The sequence below is a fragment of the Choloepus didactylus genome, chromosome 3 (assembly GCF_015220235.1).
Source record: "Choloepus didactylus isolate mChoDid1 chromosome 3, mChoDid1.pri, whole genome shotgun sequence".
Classification (NCBI taxonomy): Eukaryota; Metazoa; Chordata; class Mammalia; order Pilosa; family Megalonychidae; genus Choloepus; species Choloepus didactylus.
In genome coordinates, this window is record NC_051309.1 from 72,754,089 (window position 1) to 72,779,128 (window position 25,040).

At 38.0% G+C, this 25,040-nt stretch overlaps 2 protein-coding genes across 2 annotated transcripts in view; both read right to left on the bottom strand.

Annotated features, from left to right (window-relative positions):
* LOC119530298 (UDP-glucuronosyltransferase 2A3-like) overlaps nucleotides 1–25,040 on the bottom strand; it is a 352,297-nt gene that overhangs the window by 252,048 nt on the left and 75,209 nt on the right. The window lies entirely within an intron of this gene.
* Nucleotides 23,406–24,662, bottom strand: LOC119529050 (ras-related protein R-Ras2-like). The gene is made up of 3 exons (XM_037829150.1): nucleotides 24,640–24,662; nucleotides 24,169–24,250; nucleotides 23,406–24,125 (listed from the first exon to the last, which is right to left on the bottom strand). Exons 1-3 carry the CDS (start codon nucleotides 24,660–24,662, stop codon nucleotides 23,406–23,408), a joined length of 825 nt encoding a protein of 274 aa, XP_037685078.1.

Consider the following 25,040-nt stretch of genomic DNA (forward strand, 5'->3'; position numbering starts at 1 on the left):
ACTCCCATTTTTTCTACTGATTTTTTTTCAATTTTTTAACTTTGTTTATCAAAAAATTAAAAACAAACAGGCAAACAACAACCAAAAAAACCCCACAACATTTCAAACAAAGCAATGGATTAAGGAAAACAAATAACCTAAAATAACTACTTTGCTTCCAATATGTTCCTACCATACCCCAAGAAAATTAATAAACCATGTCCAAACAGAGCAGTAAGAAAAACAAATAATCTAAAATAATTACATTGCTTCCAACATGTTCCTACCATACCCCAATAAAATTAACAACCCCTAAGAAAACAAAGGAATAAGAGAAAAAAAAAATCTAAAATAACTCTAATGCTTCCAACATGATCTTACTATATCCAAGAAAGTTTACAAACTATAATCATTCCTGAGCATTCCCATAACATTGAGATTACCCTCCATAGTTTATCTGTTCTTATTAGATTATCATTCCCCCTCCACTAATTGGTATCTCTAGGTCCCCTACATTCTACAGTATAAAACATTGTACATTTTTCACAGAATTCATATTAGTGGTAACATACAATATCTCTCTTTTTGTGCCTGGCTTATTTTGCTCAGCATTATGTCTTTTTTTTTTTTTTTTTTTTTTTTTAAATCTTCATTTTATTGAGATATATTCATATACCACGCAGTCATACAAAACAAATCGTACTTTCGATTGTTCACAGTACCATTACATAGTTGTACATTCATCACCCAAATCAATCCCTGACACCTTCATTAGCACACACACCAGAATAACAAGAATAATAATTAGAGTGAAAAAGAGCAATTGAAGTAAAAAAGAACACTGGGTACCTTTGTCTGTTTGTTTCCTTCCCCTATTTTTCTACTCATCCATCCATAAACTAGATGAAGTGGAGTGTGGTCCTTATGGCTCTCCCAATCCACTTGTCACCCCTCATAAGCTACATTTTTATACAACTGTCTTCAAGGTTCATGGGTTCTGGGTTGTAGTTTGATAGTTTCAGGTATCCACCACCAGCTACCCCAATTCTTTAGAACCTAAAAAGGGTTGTCTAAAGTGTGCGTAAGAGTGCCCACCAGAGTGACCTCTCGGCTCCTTTTGGATTCTCTCTGCCACTGAAGCTTATTTCATTTCCTTTCACATCCCCCTTTTGGTCAAGAAGATGTTCTCCGTCCCACGATGCCGGGTCTACATTCCTCCCCAGGAGTCATATTCCACGTTGCCAGGGAGATTCACTCCCCTGGGTGTCTGATCCCACGTAGGGGGGAGGGCAGTGATTTCACCTTTCAAGTTGGCTTAGCTAGAGAGACAGGGCCACATCTGAGCAACAAACAGGCATTCGGGAGGAGGCTCTTAGGCACAACCATAGGGAGGCCTAGCCTCTCCTTTGCAGCAACCGTCTTACCAAGGGTAAAACCTATGGTAGAGGGCTCAACTCATCAAACCACCAGTCCCCTATGTCTGTGGTCATGTTAGCAACCATGGAGGTGGGGTAGGCGAATACCCCTGCATTCTCCACAGGCTCCTCAAGGGGGCACTACATCTTTTTTTTTTCCTTGTTTTTTTTTTTTTTTTTAACTTTCCCTTCTTTTTTAAATCAACTGTATGAAAAAAAAGTTAAAAAGAAAACAAACATACAATAAAAGAACATTTCAAAGAGACCATAACAAGGGAGTAAGAAAAAGACAACTAACCTAAGATATCTGCTTAACTTCCAACATGTTCCTACTTTACCCCAAGAAAGTTACCTAATATAGCAACATTTCTGTGAACTTGCTCCTACTATATCCATCAGAAATTCACAGACCATAGTCATTCCTGGGCATCCCCAGAACGTTAAATAGCTTATCTGTTCTTGGATTATTGTTCCCCCTTCCTTAATTGCTCTCTATTGCTAGTTCCCCTACATTCTACATTATAAGCCATTTGTTTTACATTTTTCAAAGTTCACATTAGTGGTAGCATATAATATTTCTCTTTTTGTGCCTGGCTTATTTCGCTCAGCATTATGTCCTCAAGGTTCATCCATGTTGTCATATGTTTCACGAGATTGTTCCTTCTTACTGCCGCGTAGTATTCCATCGTGTGTATATACCACATTTTATTTATCCACTCATCTGTTGAAGGACATTTGGGTTGTTTCCATCTTTTGGCAATTGTGAATAATGCTGCTATGAACATTGGCGTGCAGATATCTGTTCGTGTCACTGCTTTCCGATCTTCCGGGTATATACCGAGAAGTGCAATCGCTGGATCGAATGGTAGCTCTATATCTAGTTTTCTAAGGAACTGCCAGACTGACTTCCAGAGTGGCTGAACCATTATACAGTCCCACCAACAGTGAATAAGAGTTCCAATTTCTCCACATCCCCTCCAGCATTTGTAGTTTCCTGTTTGTTTAATGGCAGCCATTCTAACCGGTGTTAGATGGTATCTCATTGTGGTCTTAATTAGCATCTCTCTAATAGCTAGTGAAGCTGAACATTTTTTCATGTGTTTTTTGGCCATATGTATTTCCTCTTCAGAGAACTGTCTTTTCATATCTTTTGCCCATTTTATAATTGGGCTGACTGTACTATTGCCATTGAGTTGTAGGATTTCTTTATATATGCAAGATATCAGTCTTTTGTCAGATACATGGTTTCCAAAAATTTTTTCCCATTGAGTTGGCTGCCTCTTTACCTTTTTGAGAAATTCCTTTGAGGTACAGAAACTTCTAAGCTTGAGGAGTTCCCATTTATCTATTTTCTCTTTTGTTGCTTGTGCTTTGGGTGTAAAGTCTAGGAAGTGGCCGCCTAATACAAGGTCTTGAAGATGTTTTCCTACATTATCTTCTAGGAGTTTTATGGTACTTTCTTTTATATTGAGATCTTTGGTCCATTTTGAGTTAATTTTTGTGTAGGGGGTGAGGTAGGGGTCCTCTTTCATTCTTTTGGATATGGATATCCAACTCTCCCAGCCCCATTTGTTGAAAAGACCATTATGACTCAGTTCAGTGACTTTGGGGGCCTTATCAAAGATCAGTCGGCCATAGATCTGAGGGTCTGTCTCCGAATTCTCAATTCGATTCCATTGATCTATATGTCTATCTTTGTGCCAGTACCATGCTGTTTTGGCAACTGTGGCTTTATAATAAGCTTCAAAGTCAGGGAGTGTAAGTCCTCCCACTTCGTTTTTCTGTTTTAGAGTGTCTTTAGCAATTCGAGGCATCTTCCCTTTCCAAATAAATTTGATAACTAGCTTTTCCAAGTCTGCAAAGTAGGTTGTTGGAACTTTGATTGGGATTGCATTGAATCTGTAGATGAGTTTGGGTAGAATTGACATCTTAATGACATTTAGTCTTCCTATCCATGAACATGGAATATTTTTCCATCTTTTAAGGTCCCCTTCTATTTCTTTTAGTAGAGTTATGTAGTTTTCTTTGTATAGGTCTTTTACATCTTTGGTTAAGTTGATTCCTAGGTACTTGATTTTTTTAGTTGCTATTGAAAATGGTATCTTTTTCTTGAGTGTCTCTTCAGTTTGTTCATTTCTAGCATATAGAAACATTACTGACTTATGTGCATTAACCTTGTATCCCGCTACTCTGCTAAATTTGTTTATTAGCTCTAGTAGCTGTATCGTTGATTTCTCAGGGTTTTCTAGATATAAGATCATATCATCTGCAAACAATGACAGTTTTACTTCTTCTTTTCCAATTTGGATGCCTTTTATTTCTTTGTCTTGCCGGATTGCCCTGGCTAGCACTTCCAGCACAATGTTGAATAACAGTGGTGATAGCGGGCATCCTCGTCTTGTTCCTGATCTTAGAGGGAAGGCTTTCAGTCTCTCACCATTGAGTACTATGCTGGCTGTGGGTTTTTCATATATGCTCTTTATCATGTTGAGGAAGTTTCCTTCAATTCCTACCTTTTGAAGTGTTTTTATCAAAAAGGGATGTTGGATTTTGTCAAATGCTTTTTCAGCATCTATTGAGATGATCAATTGATTTTTCCCTTTTGACTTGTTAATGTGTTGTAATACATTGATTGATTTTCTTATGTTGAACCATCCTTGCATGCCTGGAATAAACCCCACTTGGTCATGGTGTATGATTTTTTTAATGTGTCTTTGGATTCGATTTGCAAGTATTTTGTTGAGGATTTTTGCATCTATATTCATTAGGGAGATTGGCTGGTAGTTTTCCTTTTTTGTAACATCTTTGCCTGGTTTTGGTATTAGATTGATGTTAGCTTCATAAAATGAGTTAGGTAGTGTTCCATTTTCTTCAATGTTTTGAAAGAGTTTGAGTAAGATTGGTGTCAGTTCTTTCTGGAAAGTTTGGTAGAATTCCCCTGTGAAGCCATCTGGCCCTGGGCATTTATTTGTGGGAAGATTTTTGATGACTGATTGGATCTCTTTGCTTGTGATGGGTTGGTTGAGGTCTTCTATTTCTTCTCTGGTCAGTCTAGGTTGTTCATATGTTTCCAGGAAATTGTCCATTTCCTCTACATTCTCCAGTTTGTTGCCATACAGTTGTTCATAGTATCCTCTTATAATTTTTTTAATTTCTTCAGGATCTGCAGTTATGTCACCTTTTTCATTCATTATTTTGTTTATATGGGTCTTCTCTCTTTTTGATTTTGTCAGTCTAGCTAGGGGCTTGTCAATCTTGTTGATCTTCTCAAAGAACCAACTTTTGGTGATATTTATCCTTTCTATTGTTTTTTTGTTCTCTATGTCATTTATTTCTGCTTTAATCCTTGTTATTTCTTTTCTTGTATTTGGTTTAGGATTGATTTGCTGTTCATTTTCTAGCTTCTTCAGTTGATCCATTAGTTCTTTGATTTTGGCTCTTTCTTCCTTTTTAATATATGCGTTTAGTGCTATAAATTTCCCCCTTAGCACTGCTTTTGCTGCATCCCATAGGTTTTGGTATGTTGTGTTCTCATTTTCATTCGTCTCTATATATTTAGCAATTTCTCTTGCTATTTCTTCTTTAACCCACTGATTGTTTAGGAGTGTGTTGTTTAACCTCCAGGTATTTGTGAATTTTCTAAGTCTCTGATGGTTATTGACTTCTAATTGTATTCCATTGTGGTCAGAGAATGTGCTTTGAATAATTTCAATCTTTTTAAATTTATTGAGGCTTGTTTTATGTCCCAGCATATGATCTATTCTGGAGAAAGTTCCGTGAGCACTAAAAAAGTATGTGTATCCTGGTGATTTGGGATGTAATGTCCTGTATATGTCTGTTAAATCTAATTAATTTATCAGATTGTTTAGGTTTTCAATTTCCTTATTGGTCTTCTGTCTGGTTGATCTATCTATAGGAGAGAGTGATGTGTTGAAGTCTCCCACAATTATTGTGGAAACATCAATTGCTTCCTTTAGTTTTGCCAGTGTTTCTCTCATGTATTTTGTGGCACCTTGGTTGGGTGCATAGACATTTACGATTGTTATTTCTTCTTGCTGAATTGCCCCTTTTATTAGTACGTAGTGGCCTTCTTTGTCTCTCAAAACATCCCTGCATTTGAAGTCTATTTTATCTGAGATTAATATTGCTACACCTGCTTTCTTTTGGCTGTAGCTTGCATGAAATATTTTTTTCCATCCTTTCACTTTCAGTTTCTTTGTGTCCCTGTGTCTAAGATGAGTCTCTTGTATGCAACATATTGATGGTTCATTTTTTTTTGATCCATTCTGTGAATCTATATCTTTTAATTGGGGAGTTTAATCCATTTACATTCAACGTTATAACCGTGAAGGCATTTCTTGAATCAGCCATCTTATCCTTTGGTTTATGTGTGTCATATTTTTCCCCTCTGTCTATTAATATCCTTTATTGCACGCATACCGAATCTCTTTAGTACTGAACCTTTCTCCAAGTCTCTCTGTCCTTTCTTTGTTTCTCTGTCTGTAGGGCTCCCTTTAGTATCACCAGTAGGGCAGGTCTCTTGTTAGCAAATTCTCTCAGCATTTGTTTGTCTGTGAAAAATTTAAGCTCTCCCTCAAATTTGAAGGAGAGCTTTGCTGGATAAAGTATTCTTGGCTGGAAATTTTTCTTACTCAGAATTTTAAATATATCGTGCCACTGCCTTCTTGCCTCCATGGTGGCTGCTGAGTAGTCACTACTTAGTCTTATGCTGTTTCCTTTGTATGTGGTGAATTGCTTTTCTCTTGCTGCTTTCAGAACTTGCTCCTTCTCTTCTGTGTTTGATAGTGTGATCAGTATATGTCTCGGAGTGGGTTTATTTGGATTTATTCTATTTGGAGTTTGCTGAGCATTTATAATTTGTGTATTTATGTTGTTTAGAAGATTTGGGAAGTTTTCCCCAACAATTTCTTTGAATACTCTTCCTAGACCTTTACCCTTTTCTTCCCCTTCTGGGACACCAATGAGTCTTATATTTGGACGTTTCATATAATCTATCATATCCCTGAGGTCCATTTCGATTTTTTCAATTTTTTTCCCCATTCTTTCTTTTATGCTTTCATTTTCCATTCTGTCATCTTCAAGGTCACTGATTCATTGTTCACCTTCCTCTAGTCTTGTACTATGAGTGTCCAGAATCTTTTTAATTTGGTCAACAGTTTCTTTAATTTCCATAAGGTCATCCATTTTTTTATTTAGTCTTGCAATGTCTTCTTTATGCTCTTCTAGGGTCTTCTTGATTTCCTTTATCTCCCGTACTATGGTCTCATTGTTCATCTTTAGTTCTTTGAGTAGTTGCTCTAGGTGCTGTGTCTCTTCTGTTCTTTTGATTTGGGTGCTTGGGCTTGGGTTATCCATATCATCTGGTTTTTTCATATGCTTTATAATTTTCTGTTGTTTTTGGCCTCGTGGCATTTGCTGAACTTGATAGGGTTCTTTTAGGATTTGTAGACCAATTGAAGTCCTTATCTCTAATTTATCAGATCTGCAGCTTCGTGGAGTACACTTTCTCTAACTAACCAGCAGGTGGCGTCCACGAGCCACCTGTTCTCCACAAGCCAGTTCTGCCCTGCTTAGCCTTTTTGGTGAGTGGGGGAGTGAGTCTTGTGGGGTCCAATTGGTGTACCAAGCTTGCGTGTATAGTTGGTGTTGCCTGCCCTGTATATGGGGCGTGTTTCTGGGCAGTCAGGGAGGGGGGGGTGGCTCTAACAATCAAATCTCCCTGGTGATCCTATAGTTTTAAAGCTGCTGCCATAGTCTAATCCTTCAGTTCAGTCCTGCCACAGTTTGTCTCTGCCACTGACCCACAAGTCCTTGGTATTGGCGTATGGCTCCTGAGACTTGCAAGTGGGCCCCTCTTCCAGGCCGTGCACCCTGGGTCCTCTGTTGAGGGATGACTGTGCTATGTCACAGGTGAGTGCCATCCCCCCAGGGCAGTTCTGGGCTGCTGGGCTGTGTAGGGAGGCTCCCAGTCTGCTCAAATGATGGCTGAATGAGGCTTTGTTAATTCACACTGCTCTACCTTCCCAAGTCTGGGACAATCAGCTGAGGTTGCAGGGAAGGCTAATGTCCACGCCCAGTTTTGTGGTGTGTGCCTGTTATTTGAAGCACTTCCGTCACACTGGGTTGTCTGGGGCAGTTCTGGGCTATGGGGCTGGCGATGGGCAGGAGTGTTTCCTGTCCACCAGGATGATGGCTGTGAGCGGACACCCCCCTTTTCTTGGGAAGTTGTGGTGTTTAGTGAATTTTCTCAGCCACTGGATTATTGTGTTTTGTCTCAGAGCTCTCCTAGTTCTGCTCTTGACTTGACCTGCCCAAATAGCAAGTCTTTGAAGCTTTCTGTATTGAGCTTCTTAGAGTAATTGTTTTAGAAAAAAAAAAGGATTAAAAACAAACAAACAAACAAACAAAAAAAAAAAAAACGGGCCCTCCTCAGAGATCTAATGGGTTATTGAAATGCTAAGAGACAAAGCAACCAGGGCCATTAAGGAAAGGTCCACAGGGCAGAGAGATCAGCTTTTCTTTAGGATTTGCATATGCGCCTCAGGGCCCTTCCCCTTTCTATGTTCACCAGAACTCCAAAAATCCTCCGCTTTTATTTTGGAGTTTTTTGTGTTGTTTTTTTTCTATGCCTGTCTCCTCTCTGCTGGGCTGGCTGCTCTCAGATTCTCTGGTGTCTGGTCTCAGTCTATCTATGGTTGGAGTTTGAATCAGTAGAATGAGTTTCCGATAAGGGCTGCCACTGCAGTTCTCCCTTCTCCTTCCCGGAGCTGACAGCCCCTCCTCCCCTGGGACAGAGCCTGGCAGGGAGGGGCGCGGGTCCCCTGGCCGCAAATACTTACAGATTTCGCTGATCTCAGCAGTTCCACGTTTTCATGAGTGTTGTATGAAGTATGCCCAAAGTCAGATTGCTCTGTGGTGTCCAGTCCACGCAGTTCCTGGCTTTCTATCTACTTTCCTGGAGGAGTAACTAAAACATACAGCTCACCAGTCTGCCATCTTGCCCCGCCTCCTCCACTGTGGATTTTAAATGTTCACTTTGCCTTTAGACTTCCTCATTAAATAGAAGGCTTTCCTGAAGTGTTCAGTCACTTAGATGTTAAGTTAAGCTTTGTATTTTGAGTGTTAGGGAGCATACTATCCTGTTAATCTTATTTTGAAAAGCTAACACTTACTTTTTTTTTCTTACTGTCAGGCCTTACTCTAAATACTTACATTAGCTCATTTAATCCTCACAATAACTTGCTTTCCCCTTCCAGTTTTTTAATGAAAAACGTGCAAAAAAAATCAAGATACTTTTTTTTCTGCATAAATAGTAGACATATAAAATGGAAAGTTTTATTATATATTTGAAGACATTTATGACCACCTTTGTTGCTGCAGGAGGCATGATTTCTTCCATGTACTCTTTGTTCTGTGATTTTAAAATGTAACAACATGTTCAAGTGAAAACAAAATTCAGTTATTCAAAGTTTAGAAATTCAGGGTTTTTATAGGCTCGAGTAAAAGTTCATGGGCATGAAATTGAGTTCAGGCATCTAACTTTGGCCTTTGCTTTCCTCTGTAATGACCTCTTATTCTCAGGCATGTATACGTGTTCTAAAAGTGTCCACACTGGGTATCAGCATGAGGAGTGAGACAATTTCTCACCCAGTGTCCTTGTCAGTTTCTCAAATGGACACTGAATAGCCAAGCTAGTTTTCTTGGGAACAGCTGTGGTCTAGTCTTGTGTTGAGGGAGTTGTGGTTCTTTGACTAGTCAACTTGGGAGGCAAGAGAGGTGCCACTGGAATTTGGGAGAGAGAGTTCAAATGACATGGACAGACAACAGATGCCCTTTACAAGTATAAACTCATGTAGAACTAACACCTGAATGTCTGAATCTCTTACTCTGAATATTTTGTCATCATTCTGCCGTAGTATGCCATCCTTGGTCACTTAATATGTAGGGCATATCATTAAAATTACCTGAGTCCTCAGACATACTGGGTGTATGGAATAGGAAGAGGAAGAAAGTATAATGGGTCAGTAAATTCATGTTCCAGATGCTAACTCCCATGGAAGTCACTCAAACTTCAATTATGTGGGAAGGAGGCAGGAGGCTATAATAACATTTACAGTTTCCAAGCTGGTGTAAGTGATTCAGGAATGTGAACTTGGTTTAATCAGGCATACCCATGATTTGGTTGGAAATATAGCATAGGTTGGTGAAAAAAAAAAAAAAAAAAAAAGAAGACTAATGGCCTGCTTACTGCTTACAACTAACTTGACAGTAATTTTTAGAGTTAGAGAACTATGATCAATTTTTGAACATTTTCATTACTCCAAAAAAAAAAAAATGAAAATGCAACTGAACACCCAAAACATCACACTCCCTCTATTTAATTTTTGTTCCTGTTTTTCTACTTGTTTGTCTTTAAACTGGATAGATGGAGTGTAAGCCACAAGGTTTTCACAATTACACAGTTACACCGTGTAAGCTATATAGTTATACAATCATCTTCAAAAACCAAGGCTTCTGGGTTGCAGTTCAACAATTTCAGGTATTTCCTTCTAGCTTTTCCAGTACACTAAAAACTAGAAAGGAATATATAACACAAAGAATAGCCTCCAGAATGACCTCTCAACTCCATTTGAAATCTCTCAGCCACTGAAACTTTCATTTCTCTTCCCCCTTTCGGTCAAGAAGACTTTCAGTCCCATGATACCGGGTTCAGGATAATCCCCGGGGGTCATGTCCCACATTGCCAGGGAGAATTATGCCCCTTGGAGTTAATGTCCCACGTAGGGGGAGGGGTAGTGAATTTACCTGCCAAGTGGCTTAAGCAGTTTTTATGGGAATGTTGTGTTCAGATTAAGGAGGTATTTCTTTTACTATGGAAATAATCATGGGTTTTTCCTCTATATGACTTGTGAGTTTTAAACTGAAATCTATGGAGAGAGAACATTATCAGAATTTTTAAAAGCTCAGAATACTCTGTTTTTCATTTGTGTGTTTTCTTAACTGACAAAAATGTTTCAAATACACAAACTCCTTTTTGGGGATTTTTGAAAAAGGCTAAATTCCCTTTGGTATCTTGTATTTCAAAATCACAAATCTAGAGAAATTCTTGGAAGAACTGGAGCTCTTCTCATACTTTGAAAGCAGACATCTTCAGAAATACACTATAGTCGGTGTATATCATCACTGCCATGGGGTCATAGTTTGAGACAATTTGAGAACAGACTGCACTGACTTTATGTTTAATTAATAAATTCTAAATAATGGTTATAGGGGATGTTGTTGGTTTCCCATCTAACCTCCTTTTAATCTACCCTAGCAGTACTTAAGTTATCTTTCAACTGTCTACCCAACCCCACCTTAACCCATGTGGTTCAGGAATAGCTGGCCCCAACCTCAGTGGATTTGATTAATCTATATAATCCTATTCCCTTAGAAATTCCTACATCAATTGGCATGGCATTAATTTTGCCAGGACTTGATTTATGAATTGATTATTTTCCATACTTGGGCCAGTGAGATTCCAGGGGAGTTTTTCTGAGGATTTCTGGGAAAAAGGTTTACTTAAGATGAGAACCAGTGGAGGAGATGCTGTTTACCTCAGTGCGCTAAAATGTGGATGTGAAGCCTGGAGCTGTTATTATTTTTGCCAGATTCAGGGAACTGGTTTAAGGATAAATCCCACAAAAAGGAGAAGAAAGCCAGAAGCATCTTGCTTGATAGAATGGGGGAAAACATTTTTCTAATTCTTTGAGGAACTTTTCCACTCCATTGGTGCCTGACATCAGGGTCTTGTAAGCACAGTCAGAAACAGTGAATGTCATTGCAAAGAACTCAGAACTGAAAAAAAGGGTGTAGAATTAGTAGGAACGAACCGCTTGATACAAATGTACATGTCAGCTCACCTAGAAATCTTAAGGGTTGATGTGGGGTAAGGCTTTCAAAACACATTGGAGTTGCATAGGGAAAATCTGGTAAAGGAAGAGAAGGAAAGGGGAGGGAGAGAACTTTTATGTTGTCATATTTAGTTACATGTCTCACTGGTAGGTATTGTCTTTACAAAATCAGAGAGCTTAGGTTCTTACCAGTGCTAGCATGCAGTAATCATACTTGGAGCCACGTTTTTCTGACTCCACATCCCACAATCTTCAAAGAGGAGGAAGAGCTTTTTACTCCTTTCTGTTTTGGGTGTTTGCTGGCTAAATAGCAGTCCAGATGGGATGTTGACTGTGGAGGAAGGAAAAATAACCAAAATGTTCTTTTAGAAGTTGTGTCCTGCCTTCTTAGAGCATCCGTTAAAAATAGAAAATATCAACTAATATAGATTTTGAAAATATATTCAATACAACATGTGAATAATTTTACATTAATTAAATTGAACTTCCCATAGGACACTGTGAGATATATAGATATAAAAGACAATCACTGCCTTTGAAGTATTAAATCTTACATGGGAATAAAACATTCAAAGAGAGTGTGAGTATGAATTCAAATGATGGAGTAGGATTGATTGGGAAATGGATGAGGTTTAGGGATACTATAGATCGAAGGTGTGATGAAACATGGGAGAAGAGTGTAGAAGAAAGCAAATTTGAAAATCTGTGTTAGAGACAGATTGCCTGGAGCTATTTGCTGGGGTTTGGTTTTTCCTTTTATGTGAAGTGTTGTTTTGGGAAATTTTTAAATACCATAATTATCTATTGAAATTACAAAAGTAAAATATTTCTCCTTGAACAAATATTAAAACAAAAAATAAGTGTGATAGTCTCATTTTCCTATCTAACTTCCAGAAGTAGCATCTTACTAATTTGATGCTCATTTTTACAGGCTTTTTCCTAAGTTTATATAATCATATTTATATAAACTTTTAAAATTATTTTAGAAAAATGGAGAAATGTATATAAAATTCTCCAAATAGCTTTTTTTCCTCTAAATGTGTCATTAACATACTTCTGAGTTAGTACACATTGATCTGCCTTTTTTTTTTTTTTAATGGCTTCGTCTCTTCTAATGTACAGATAAACAAAAATGTCTTTATCCATTCACTTATTCTTGAACAACTACAGAATCCTATATTTTGCTATTACAATTGTGCTGTAGTGAATATTCTTGTACTTGTTTTTATACTTGCACTATTTTTTGTGAGATTAGGAAGGATCTAGAAAGAATTTAGAAGGGAGAGGTGATAATGATTCAGTCATTTTATGTTTTGATATGTGTCAAGTTACCCTCTAAATAGTTGTACAATTTACACTTTCACAGAAGTCTATGCGACTTGGCAGATTATTATACTCATCAACACTAGAAATTATCAATCCTTAAAATTCTTCCAAATCTGAAAATGCTGTTTCATTTTTGTTTTAATTTTTCTTTTCCTAATAATTTGTAAATTTGAGCATCTTTTCATAAATTCATTTAACCATTTATATTTCTTCTCTAGGCTGTGCTCATATATCTAGGACTTTATCTTTTTATTAAATTTTATACATATGGGTATTAATTATTGGTTTGTGATATGCATTATCAATGTTCTCTACTGATATGACTCTTCCATATAAAAGTTTAAATTCTTTACACAAATATGTAAATTGTTTATGGATTCTTCATTTTGTGCCATTTTCTAAAAAACATTCTATATGTTTTTTGATATTAAGTATTAATCATAAATCATAATAATCATAAATATTTCTTAATACTCAAAAGAACACATCCTCAAATTCATACATAGTTCAACAATCTTTATAATTCATTCAGGACAACCAGTCCTAGCTTAGTGAAAGTGAGGGCATATTTAGTTCCAGCATTGTGCAGAGGTAGATGCCCACCAAAAAAATGCTCTTCTGAGGACTATTTATATGTCCAGTAAACTTAATTATATCACTCTGTTTAATCCATATCTTTTTTTTTTTAAATATGGTTGTATTGAGATACATTCACATACCCTACAAACATCCACAGTGTACAATCAAATTATTCACAGCACCATCACACAGCTATCATCACGAGGATCTTTTTTTTTTTATTGAGATTGATCAAATACCATACAGTGATCCAAAGATCCAAAGTGTACAATCAATTGCCCACGGTCTCATCATACAGCTGTGCATCTATCACCACAATTAATTTTTTTCTCGATTTTTAAAACATTTTTATTATTCCAGAGAAGAAAGACAAAAAAAGGAAACTCAAATCTTCCCATATCACTAACCACCCCCCCCCATTATTGATTTGGTATAGGACATTTGTTACTGTTGATGAAAAACGTTAAAATACTACTAACAAGTTTGTAATAGTCACAAGAACACATCCTCAAATTCATACATAGTTCAACAATCTTTATAATTCATTCAGGGCAACCAGTCCTAGCTTAGTGAAAGGGAAGGCAGATTTAGTTCCAGCATTGTGCAGAGATAGATGACCACCAAAAAATGCTCTAGGTATTTTTTTTTCCCTGTATGTCCCTCTATTCTAGTTATACTGTCATACATTTGTTTAGTTCATGGGAGAGATATCTCATATTTGTACAGTTAATCATGGACATTGTCCACCACAAGATTCACTGTTTTGTACATTCCCATCTTTTAACTTCCAACTTTCCTGGTGACATACGTGACTCTGAGCTTACCCTTTCCACCACATTCACACACCATTCAGCACTGTTAGTTATTAAAATAACGTGCTACCGTCACCTCTGTCCATTTCCAAATGTTTTTAAGTTCAGCCTAGTTGAACATTCTGCTCATGATAAGCAACCGCTCCCCATTCTTTAGACTCATTCTATATCCTGGTAACTTGTATTTCATGTCTATGAGTTCACATATTATAATTAGTTCATATCCGTGAGACCCTGCAATATTTGTCCTCATGTGTCTGTCTTACTTCACTCAATATAGTGCCCTCAAGATTTCCTCATCAACCCATTATTTTTATTTTTATTTTTATTTTTTTTTAAATTCAGTTTTATTGAAATATATTCACAAACCATACAGTCATCCATGGTATACAATCAACTGTTCACAGTATGATCATATAGTTATGCGTTCATCACCACAATCTATTTCTGAACATTTTCCTTACATCAGAAAGAATCAGAATAAGAATAAAAAATAAAAGTGAAAAGAGAATACCCAAACCATCCCCCCATCCCACCCTATTTGTCATTTAGTTTTTACTCCCATTTTTCTACTGATTTTTTTTCAATTTTTTAACTTTGTTTATCAAAAAATTAAAAACAAACAGGCAAACAACAACCAAAAAAACCCCACAACATTTCAAACAAAGCAATGGATTAAGGAAAACAAATAACCTAAAATAACTACTTTGCTTCCAATATGTTCCTACCATACCCCAAGAAAATTAATAAACCATGTCCAAACAGAGGAGTAAGAAAAACAAATAATCTAAAATAACTACATTGCTTCCAACATGTTCCTTCCATACCCCAAGAAAATTAACAACCCCTAAGAAAACAATGGAATAAGAGAAAAAAAAAACCTAAAATAACTATTGCTTCCAACATGATCTTACTATATCCAAGAAAGTTTACAAACCATAATCATTCCTGAGCATTCCCATAACATTGAGATTACCCTCCATAGTTTATCTGTTCTTATTAGATTATCATTCCCCCTCCACTAATTGGTATCTCTAGGTCCCCTACATTCTACAGTATAAAACATTGTACATTTTTCACAGAATTCACATTAGTGGTAACATACAATATCTCTCTTTTTGTGCCTGGCTTACTTTGCTCAGCATTATGTCTTTTTTTTTTTTTTTTTTAATCTTCATTTTATTGAGATATATTCGTATACCACACACTCATACAAAACAAATCGTACTTTCGATTGTTCACAGTACCATTACATAGTTGTACATTCATCACCCAAATCAATCCCTGACACCTTCATTAGCACACACACCAGAATAACAAGAATAATAATTAGAGTGAAAAAGAGCAATTGAAGTAAAAAAGAACACTGGGTACCTTTGTCTGTTTGTTTCCTTCCCCTATTTTTCTTCTCATCCATCCATAAACTAGACAAAGTGGAGTGTGGTCCTTATGGCTTTCCCAATCCCCTTGTCACCCCTCATAAGCTACATTTTTATACAACTGTCTTCGAGATTCATGGGTTCTGGGTTGTAGTTTGATAGTTTCAGGTATCCACCACCAGCTACCCCAATTCTTTAGAACCTAAAAAGGGTTGTCTAAAGTGTGCATAAGAGTGCCCACCAGAGTGACCTCTCGGCTCCTTTTGGATTCTCTCTGCCACTGAAGCTTATTTCATTTCCTTTCACATCCCCCTTTTGGTCAAGAAGATGTTCTCCGTCCCACGATGCCGGGTCTACATTCCTCCCCAGGAGTCATATTCCACGTTGCCAGGGAGATTCACTCCCCTGGGTGTCTGATCCCACGTAGGGGGGAGGGCAGTGATTTCACCTTTCAAGTTGGCTTAGCTAGAGAGACAGGGCCACATCTGAGCAACAAAGAGGCATTCGGGAGGAGGCTCTTAGGCACAACCATAGGGAGGCCTAGCCTCTCCTTTGCAGCAACCGTCTTCCCAATGGTAAAACCTGTGGTAGAGAGCTGAATCAAACCACCAGTCCCCTATGTCTGTGGTCATGTTAGCAACCATGGAGGTGGGGTAGGCGAATACCCCTGCATTCTCCACAGGCTCCTCAAGGGGGCACTACATCTTTTTTTTTTTCCTTGTTTTTTTTTTTTTTTTTTCAACTTTCCCTTCTTTTTTAAATCAACTGTATGAAAAAAAAAGTTAAAAAGAAAACAAACATACAGTAAAAGAACATTTCAAAGAGACCATAACAAGGGAGTAAGAAAAAGACAACTAACCTAAGATAACTGCTTAACTTCCAACATGTTCCTACTTTACCCCAAGAAAGTTACCTAATATAGCAACATTTCTGTGAACTTGCTCCTACTATATCCATCAGAAATTAACAGACCATAGTCATTCCTGGGCATCCCCAGAACGTTAAATAGCTTATCTGTTCTTCTTGGATTATTGTTCCCCCTTCCTTAATTGCTCTCTATTGCTAGTTCCCCTACATTCTACATTATAAGCCATTTGTTTTACTTTTTTCAAAGTTCACATTAGTGGTAGCATATAATATTTCTCTTTTTGTGCCTGGCTTATTTCGCTTAGCATTATGTCTTCAAGGTTCATCCATGTTGTCATATATTTCACGAGATCATTCCTTCTTACTGCTGCGTAGTATTCCATCGTGTGTATATACCACATTTTATTTATCCACTCATCTGTTGAAGGACATTTGGGTTGTTTCCATCTTTTGGCAATTGTGAATAATGCTGCTATGAACATTGGCATGCAGATATCTGTTCGTGTCACTGCTTTCCGATCTTCCGGGTATATACCGAGAAGGGCAATCGCTGGATCGAATGGTAACTCTATATCTAGTTTTCTAAGGAACTGCCAGACTGACTTCCAGAGTGGCTGAACCATTATACAGTCCCACCAACAGTGAATAAGAGTCCCAATTTCTCCACATCCCCTCCAGCATTTGTAGTTTCCTGTTTGTTTAATGGCAGCCATTCTAACCGGTATTAGATGGTATCTCATTGTGGTCTTAATTTGCATCTCTCTAATAGCTAGTGAAGCTGAACATTTTTTCATGTGTTTCTTGGCCATTTGTATTTCCTCTTCAGAGAACTGTCTTTTCATAGCTTTTGCCCATTTTATAATTGGGCCGACTGTACTATTGTCATTGAGTTGTAGGATTTCTTTATATATGCAAGATATCAGTCTTTTGTCAGATACATGGTTTCCAAAAATTTTTTCCCATTGAGTTGGCTGCCTCTTTACCTTTTTGAGAAATTCCTTTGAGGTGCAGAAACTTCTAAGCTTGAGGAGTTCCCATTTATCTATTTTCTCTTTTGTTGCTTGTGCTTTGGGTGTAAAGTCTAGGAAGTGGCCGCCTAATACAAGGTCTTGAAGATGTTTTCCTACATTATCTTCTAGGAGTTTTATGGTACATTCTTTTATATTGAGATCTTTGGTCCATTTTGAGTTAATTTTTGTGTAGGGGGTGAGGTAGAGGTCCTCTTTCATTCTTTTGGATATGGATATCCAACTCTCCCAGCCCCATTTGTTGAAAAGACCATTATGACTCAGTTCAGTGACTTTGGGGGCCTTATCAAAGATCAGTCGGCCATAGATCTGAGGGTCTATCTCCGAATTCTCAATTCGATTCCATTGATCTATATGTCTATCTTTGTGCCAGTACCATGCTGTTTTGGCAACTGTGGCTTTATAATAAGCTTCAAAGTCAGGGAGTGTAAGTCCTCTCACTTCGTTTTTCTTTTTTTAGAGTGTCTTTAGCAATTCGAGGCATCTTCCCTTTCCAAATAAATTTAATAACTAGCTTTTCCAAGTCTGCAAAGTAGGTTGTTGGAATTTTGATTGGGATTGCATTGAATCTGTAGATGAGTTTGGGTAGAATTGACATCTTAATGACATTTAGTCTTCCTATCCATGAACATGGAATATTTTTCCATCTTTTAAGGTCCCCTTCTATTTCTTTTAGTAGAGTTATGTAGTTTTCTTTGTATAGGTCTTTTACATCTTTGGTTAAGTTGATTCCTAAGTACTTGATTTTTTTAGTTGCTATTGAAAATGGTATCTTTTTCTTGAGTGTCTCTTCAGTTTGTTCATTTCTAGCATATAGAAACATTACTGACTTATGTGCATTAACCTTGTATCCCGCTACTTTGCTAAATTTGTTTATTAGCTCTAGTAGCTGTATCGTCGATTTCTCAGGGTTTTCTAGATATAAGATCATATCATCTGCAAACAATGACAGTTTTACTTCTTCTTTTCCAATTTGGATGCCTTTTATTTCTTTGTCTTGCCGGATTGCCCTGGCTAGCACTTCCAGCACAATGTTGAATAACAGTGGTGACAGCGGGCATCCTTGTCTTGTTCCTGATCTTAGAGGGAAGGCTTTGAGTCTCTCACCATTGAGTACTATACTGGCTGTGGGTTTTTCATATATGCTCTTTATCATGTTGAGGAAGTTTCCCTCAATTCCTACCTTTTGAAGTGTTTTTATCAAAAACGGATGTTGGATTTTGTCAAATGCTTTTTCAGCATCTATTGAGAGATGATCAATTGATTTTTCCCTTTTGACTTGTTAATGTGTTATAATACATTGATTGATTTTCTTATGTTGAACCATCCTTGCATGCCTGGAATGAACCCCACTTGGTCATGGTGTATGATTTTTTTAATGTGTCTTTGGATTCGATTTGCAAGTATTTTGTTGAGGATTTTTGCATCTATATTCATTAGGGAGATTGGCTGGTAGTTTTCCTTTTTTGTAACATCTTTGCCTGGTTTTGGTATTAGATTGATGTTAGCTTCATAAAATGAGTTAGGTAGTGTTCCATTTTCTTCAATGTTTTGAAAGAGTTTGAGTAAGATTGGTGTCAGTTCTTTCTGGAAAGTTTGGTAGAATTCCCCTGTGAAGCCATCTGGTCCTGGGCATTTATTTGTGGGAAGATTTTTGATGACTGATTGGATCTCTTTGCTTGTGATGGGTTGGTTGAGGTCTTCTATTTCTTCTCTGGTCAGTCTAGGTTGTTCATATGTTTCCAGGAAATTGTCCATTTCCTCTACATTCTCCAGTTTGTTGCCATACAGTTGTTCATAGTATCCTCTTATAATTTTTTTAATTTCTTCAGGATCTGCAGTTATGTCACCTTTTTCATTCATTATTTTGTTTATATGGGTCTTCTCTCTTTTTGATTTTGTCAGTCTAGCTAGGGGCTTGCAATCTTGTTGATCTTCTCAAAGAACCAACTTTTGGTGATATTTATCCTCTCTATTGTTTTTTTGTTCTCTATGTCATTTATTTCTGCTTTAATCCTTGTTATTTCTTTTCTTGTATTTGGTTTAGGATTGGTTTGCTGTTCATTTTCTAGCTTCTTCAGTTGATCCATTAGTTCTTTGATTTTGGCTCTTTCTTCCTTTTTAATATATGCGTTTAGTGCTATAAATTTCCCCCTTAGCACTGCTTTTGCTGCATCCCATAGGTTTTGGTATGTTGTGTTCTCCTTTTCATTCGTCTCTATATATTTAGCAATTTCTCTTGCTATTTCTTCTTTAACCCACTGATTGTTTAGGAGTGTGTTGTTTAACCTCCAGGTATTTGTGAATTTTCTAAGTCTCTGATGGTTATTGACTTCTAATTGTATTCCATTATGGTCAGAGAATGTGCTTTGAATAATTTCAATCTTTTTAAATTTATTGAGGCTTGTTTTATGTCCCAGCATATGATCTATTCTGGAGAAAGTTCCATGAGCACTAGAAAAGTATGTGTATCCTGGTGATTTGGGATGTAATGTCCTGTAGATGTCTGTTAAATCTAATTAATTTATCAGATTGTTTAGGTTTTCAATTTCCTTATTGGTCTTCTGTCTGGTTGATCTATCTATAGGAGAGAGTGATGTGTTGAAGTCTCCCACAATTATTGTGGAAACATCAATTGCTTCCTTTAGTTTTGCCAGTGTTTCTCTCATGTATTTTGTGGCACCTTGGTTGGGTGCATAGACATTTACGATTGTTATTTCTTCTTGCTGAATTGCTCCTTTTATTAGTACGTAGTGGCCTTCTTTGTCTCTCAAAACATCCCTGCATTTGAAGTCTATTTTATCTGAGATTAATATTGCTACACCTGCTTTCTTTTGGCTGTAGCTTGCATGAAATATTCTTTTCCATCCTTTCACTTTCAGTTTCTTTGTGTCCCTGTGTCTAAGATGAGTCTCTTGTATGCAACATATTGATGGTTCATTTTTTTTTGATCCATTCTGCGAATCTATATCTTTTAATTGGGGAGTTTAATCCATTTACATTCAACGTTATAACCGTGAAGGCATTTCTTGAATCAGCCATCTTATCCTTTGGTTTATGTTTGTCATAATTTTTCCCCTCTGTCTATTAATATCCTTTATTGTACCCATACCGAATCTCTTTAGTACTGAACCTTTCTCCAAGTCTCTCTGTCCTTTCTTTGTTTCTCTGTCTGTTGGGCTCCCTTGAGTATCTTCAGTAGGGCAGGTCTCTTCTTAGCAAATTCTCTCAGCATTTGTTTGTCTGTGAAAAATTTAAGCTCTCCCTCAAATTTGAAGGAGAGCTTTGCTGGATAAAGTATTCTTGGCTGGAAATTTTTCTCACTCAGAATTTTAAATATATCGTGCCACTGCCTTCTTGCCTCCATGGTGGCTGCTGAGTAGTCACTACTTAGTCTTATGCTGTTTCCTTTGTATGTGGTGAATTGCTTTTCTCTTGCTGCTTTCAGAACTTGCTCCTTCTCTTCTGTGTTTGACAGTGTGATCAGTATATGTCTCGGAGTGGGTTTATTTGGATTTATTCTATTTGGAGTTCGCTGAGCATTTATGATTTGTGTCTTTATGTTGTTTAGAAGATTTGGGAAGTTTTCCCCAACAATTTCTTTGAATACTCTTCCTAGACCTTTACCCTTTTCTTCCCCTTCTGGGACACCAATGAGTCTTATATTTGGACGTTTCATATTATCTATCATATCCCTGAGGTCCATTTTGATTTTTTCAATCTTTTTCCCCATTCTTTCTTTTATGCTTTCATTTTCCATTCTGTCATCTTCGAGGTCACTGATTCGTTGTTCAACTTCCTCTAGTCTTGTACTATGAGTGTCCAGAATCTTTTTAATTTGGTCAACAGTTTCTTTAATTTCCATAAGATCATCCATTTTTTTATTTAGTCTTGCAATGTCTTCTTTATGCTCTTCTAGGGTCTTCTTGATTTCCTTTATCTCCCGTACTATGGTCTCATTGTTCATCTTTAGTTCTTTGAGTAGCTGCTCTAGGTGCTGTGTCTCTTCTGGTCTTTTGGTTTGGGTGCTTGGGCTTGGGTTATCCATATCGTCTGGTTTTTTCATATGCTTTATAATTTTCTGTTGTTTTTGGCCTCGTGGCATTTGCTGAACTTGATAGGGTTCTTTTAGGATTTGTAGACCATTGAAGTCCTTATCTCTAATTTATCAGATCTACAGCTTCATGGAGTACACTTTCTCTAACTAACCAGCAGGTGGCGTCCACGAGCCACCTGTTCTCCACAAGCCAGTTCTCCCCTGCTTAGCCTTTTTGGTGAGTGGGGGAGTGAGTCTTGTGGGGTCCAATTGGTGTACCAAGCTTGCGTGTGTAGTTGGTGTTGCCTGCCGTGTATATGGGGCGTGTTTCTGGGCAGTCAGGGAGGGGGGGGTGGCTCTAACAATCAAATCTCCCTGGTGATCCTATAGTTTTAAAGCTGCTGCCATAGTCTAATCCTTCAGTTCAGTCCTGCCACAGTTTGTCTCTGCCACTGACCCACAAGTCCTTGGTATTGGCGTATGGCTCCTGAGACTTGCAAGTGGGCCCCTCTTCCAGGCCGTGCACCCCGGGTCCTCTGTTGAGGGATGACTGTGCTATGTCACAGGTGAGTGCCGTCCCCCCAGGGCAGTTCTGGGCTGCTGGGCTGTGTAGGGAGGCTCCCAGTCTGCTGAAATGATGGCTGAATGGGATAACAGATTAATTTTAATTCTAGTACCTGAAGCTATACAAGGGTACGCTTTATAAACTTCTTGGACTGTTGTACACATTCAATAAAGTGACAACTGTGCAATACCACTTAGTATCTCAAAATCAGGAAACATACTTCAGAATTGTTTAAACACAATCCACGGAATTAAAAACAAAATTAGAAGTCATCCACAGTTATACTAATTGTCAAAAGTTTTACATTTAATACTTGATATAACGGTCCATATGTAGTAAGGGATATTTAAAGTGATTTCAGATTCTCATCCTGTAAGTTGTACTCTACTAGGAAGCTTTATTGAGTAGGTATGTGACTGGCCAAAGGTGGGTACAACCAGGACCAGAACAGCAGGTAAAGTTCTACCACCATTTGTGTAGCCTCCACTTATTTTTCCTTTTGTCAGTTAAAAGTGAACAGTGAGAATTAAATACTTATCTTTACATATACACAAGGTATGCTGTGAAAGCATATTTGCTTTCAAACATATAAAAATACTTGTTAACTAGTTTGATAAGAAAATAATGTTTAAAAGTATATAGCAAAAACATTAATCATCTCTGACCCTGGAAAGATCAATTCCATATTTTACATTACATTAAACAAAAAAGTTTTAGTTTTTTTTGAATCCCTTATCCAGAAACACTTAAAAAAGAAGACAGACAGAAATTGTTTATTTCTACCCTCAACCTGGCTGTAAAAAGAGTTAAATTAAAAAACTAAGAACAATGAAATGTTTAAGTCCAAAATGAACCAAATATCTGGCCACATAGACTGTTACCACCTTAGAGAGTAAGAGTAATAATAAAGGCTTGAAAAGCGATTTCAAATCCATAAAGGAAATAGGCATTTTGGTATTTTGGCCACGGGAAAACAAAGTTATAGCATCAGTTAAGGTCTGAGATGTCTCACTTTTGCAGATTCAATTGAGTATCTAAGGTTAACTAAAGCTGACATCAAATTTGTTAAAGGTGGGCAAAAATTCACATTAAAAAAAAAAATACTAAGTTTCTATTTAGAGTAACAGTAAGCAATATGACTCCAGAAGTTAAAAATCATTTCACACCTAAGACTTCAGCTTGGCAAACAGCTTGGGTTCCAAAACTGATTCATCCTTATTAAAATGTAAGTCCTTAAAAATGTGTCTGTATATATAGATATACATTTTAAAGGAATCAGATAACCTTAGAAGCAGCCTTAGTGTTTCCTTTGAATCTGTCTTGAAATGACCATCGTATCTTCATGGAAAGGATTAGCCAGCTTCTTGGTCTAAGGCTGATATGGTGATCATTTGTCAGACTTGCTTGCCTAAGGCTAAGAAGGTACCGACAAGATGTAAACTGTAAGGAGAAAAGAGAAGATGAGGACTTTTCCTGGCAGTTGGTAACTAAAATTCATGGGATTCTTAGAAAATTACACAATGGCAGCCTTTCTTATCTTTTTCTTTCCGCGTTGGTTCTGGTGAAGGAGGACATTCCTGCTCTTGAAATTTCCTTATAACCCGGACAAGTTCATGGAAAGCTTGATCTACATTCATCCTAATCTTTGCTGAGGCCTCTATGTATGTTACCTTAAGTTGCCGTGCTAACTGCTGTCCTTCTTCCTGTGTTACCTGTCTTTGATGATCTAGATCTGCTTTATTACCAATTAAAATCATCGGAAATTCATCACGGTCCTTTACTCTGAGAATCTGTCTTTGAAACTTAAAGATTTCTTCAAAGCTGCCTCTATCTGTGGCTGGAAAGACCAACAGGAAACCCTCGCCAGTCCTCATATACTGTTCTCTCATAGCTCCAAACTCTTCTTGTCCTGCAGTATCCAGAATATCTAGCCGGGCTGCTCTGTCATCTATCACACACTGCTTTGTATAGGAATCTTCAATGCTTGGATCATAATCCGTTACAAAATAGGACTGGATGAACTGGATCGTGAGCGCCGACTTGCCCACGCCGCCCCCGCCGACCACCACGAGCCGGTACTTCTCCTGGCCGGAGCCGTCGCCGCCCGCCCTAGGCCAGGCTCCGGGGACGTGTGCGGCCGGCGGGCTGCGGACGAGCAGCCGGGCGAGGGTCCCGGGTACCCGGAGCTGTGAGGGCCGGTCCGCGCGTAAGCCCGGCGCCCGAGGCTGGCCGGTCCCGCCCAAGGCGTGGAGAAGCGGGGTGTCCAACGGGACCAGGGGCGGCAGCGACCGGTGGAGCGCGCTCCTCTATCCGTCTCCGCAGCTCCAGCCGAACGCAGCCTCCAGCGCCGCTACAAATCCCCAGAGACATTTTAAGTGTTTTACATGTATTAACTTTTTTCCATGTAACAACAAGAAGTTGGTACTATTTTAGAAGTAGATAAGGTCTTCCCTCTGTGAACTTTCTAGTCTAAATCCCCATCATCTGTTATCTAAACTCCTGCACAGCCTTCTATCTGATCTCCCTTTCAAAGGTCTTGCTTCTCTACCATTCAATTCAGTGACTGCATCTTGAAAGGTGTTCACAAAAAGAAAACCAACCATGGTGCTCCCTTGTTTAACTCTTTTCACCGGTTCCCCAATGCCTTTAATAGGCGTTCATCTCCTTAATATTATCTGGCCCTAATTTACCCTCTAGAATCAGGTGCCTCTTTACTCATCCTCTTCCTGATAGCCTCACCTTGGAGCCTTGGGACCTGTCATTACTGCTCTTGCTGCTTTTCTTTTGTGTCTCCCTCTTTGCCCCCACCTCTTCCACTTATTCTTACACATGCTGCAGGTGTCACCTTAGTTATCAATGCCTCTGGGTTACTTTTTGTGGTCCCTGCTGGATGTTTCCTTAGTAATGTGGTCTTTCCTTATCATAATACATCTCACACTTTATTTTTGTTACTTGCTTATGTTCTGTCTTTCCAAGCAGAATGTAAGATGTGTGGGGACAGAAATTGTGTTTACTTTGTCTCTGTGCATATACAGCACCTAGCTCACCTGGAATATTGAAGCCTATCTTATCATATCTTTTGAATGAATTATTGATACTTTCCTATGTGTTTAATAACTACCCTATTCTCAAAGTCTCTC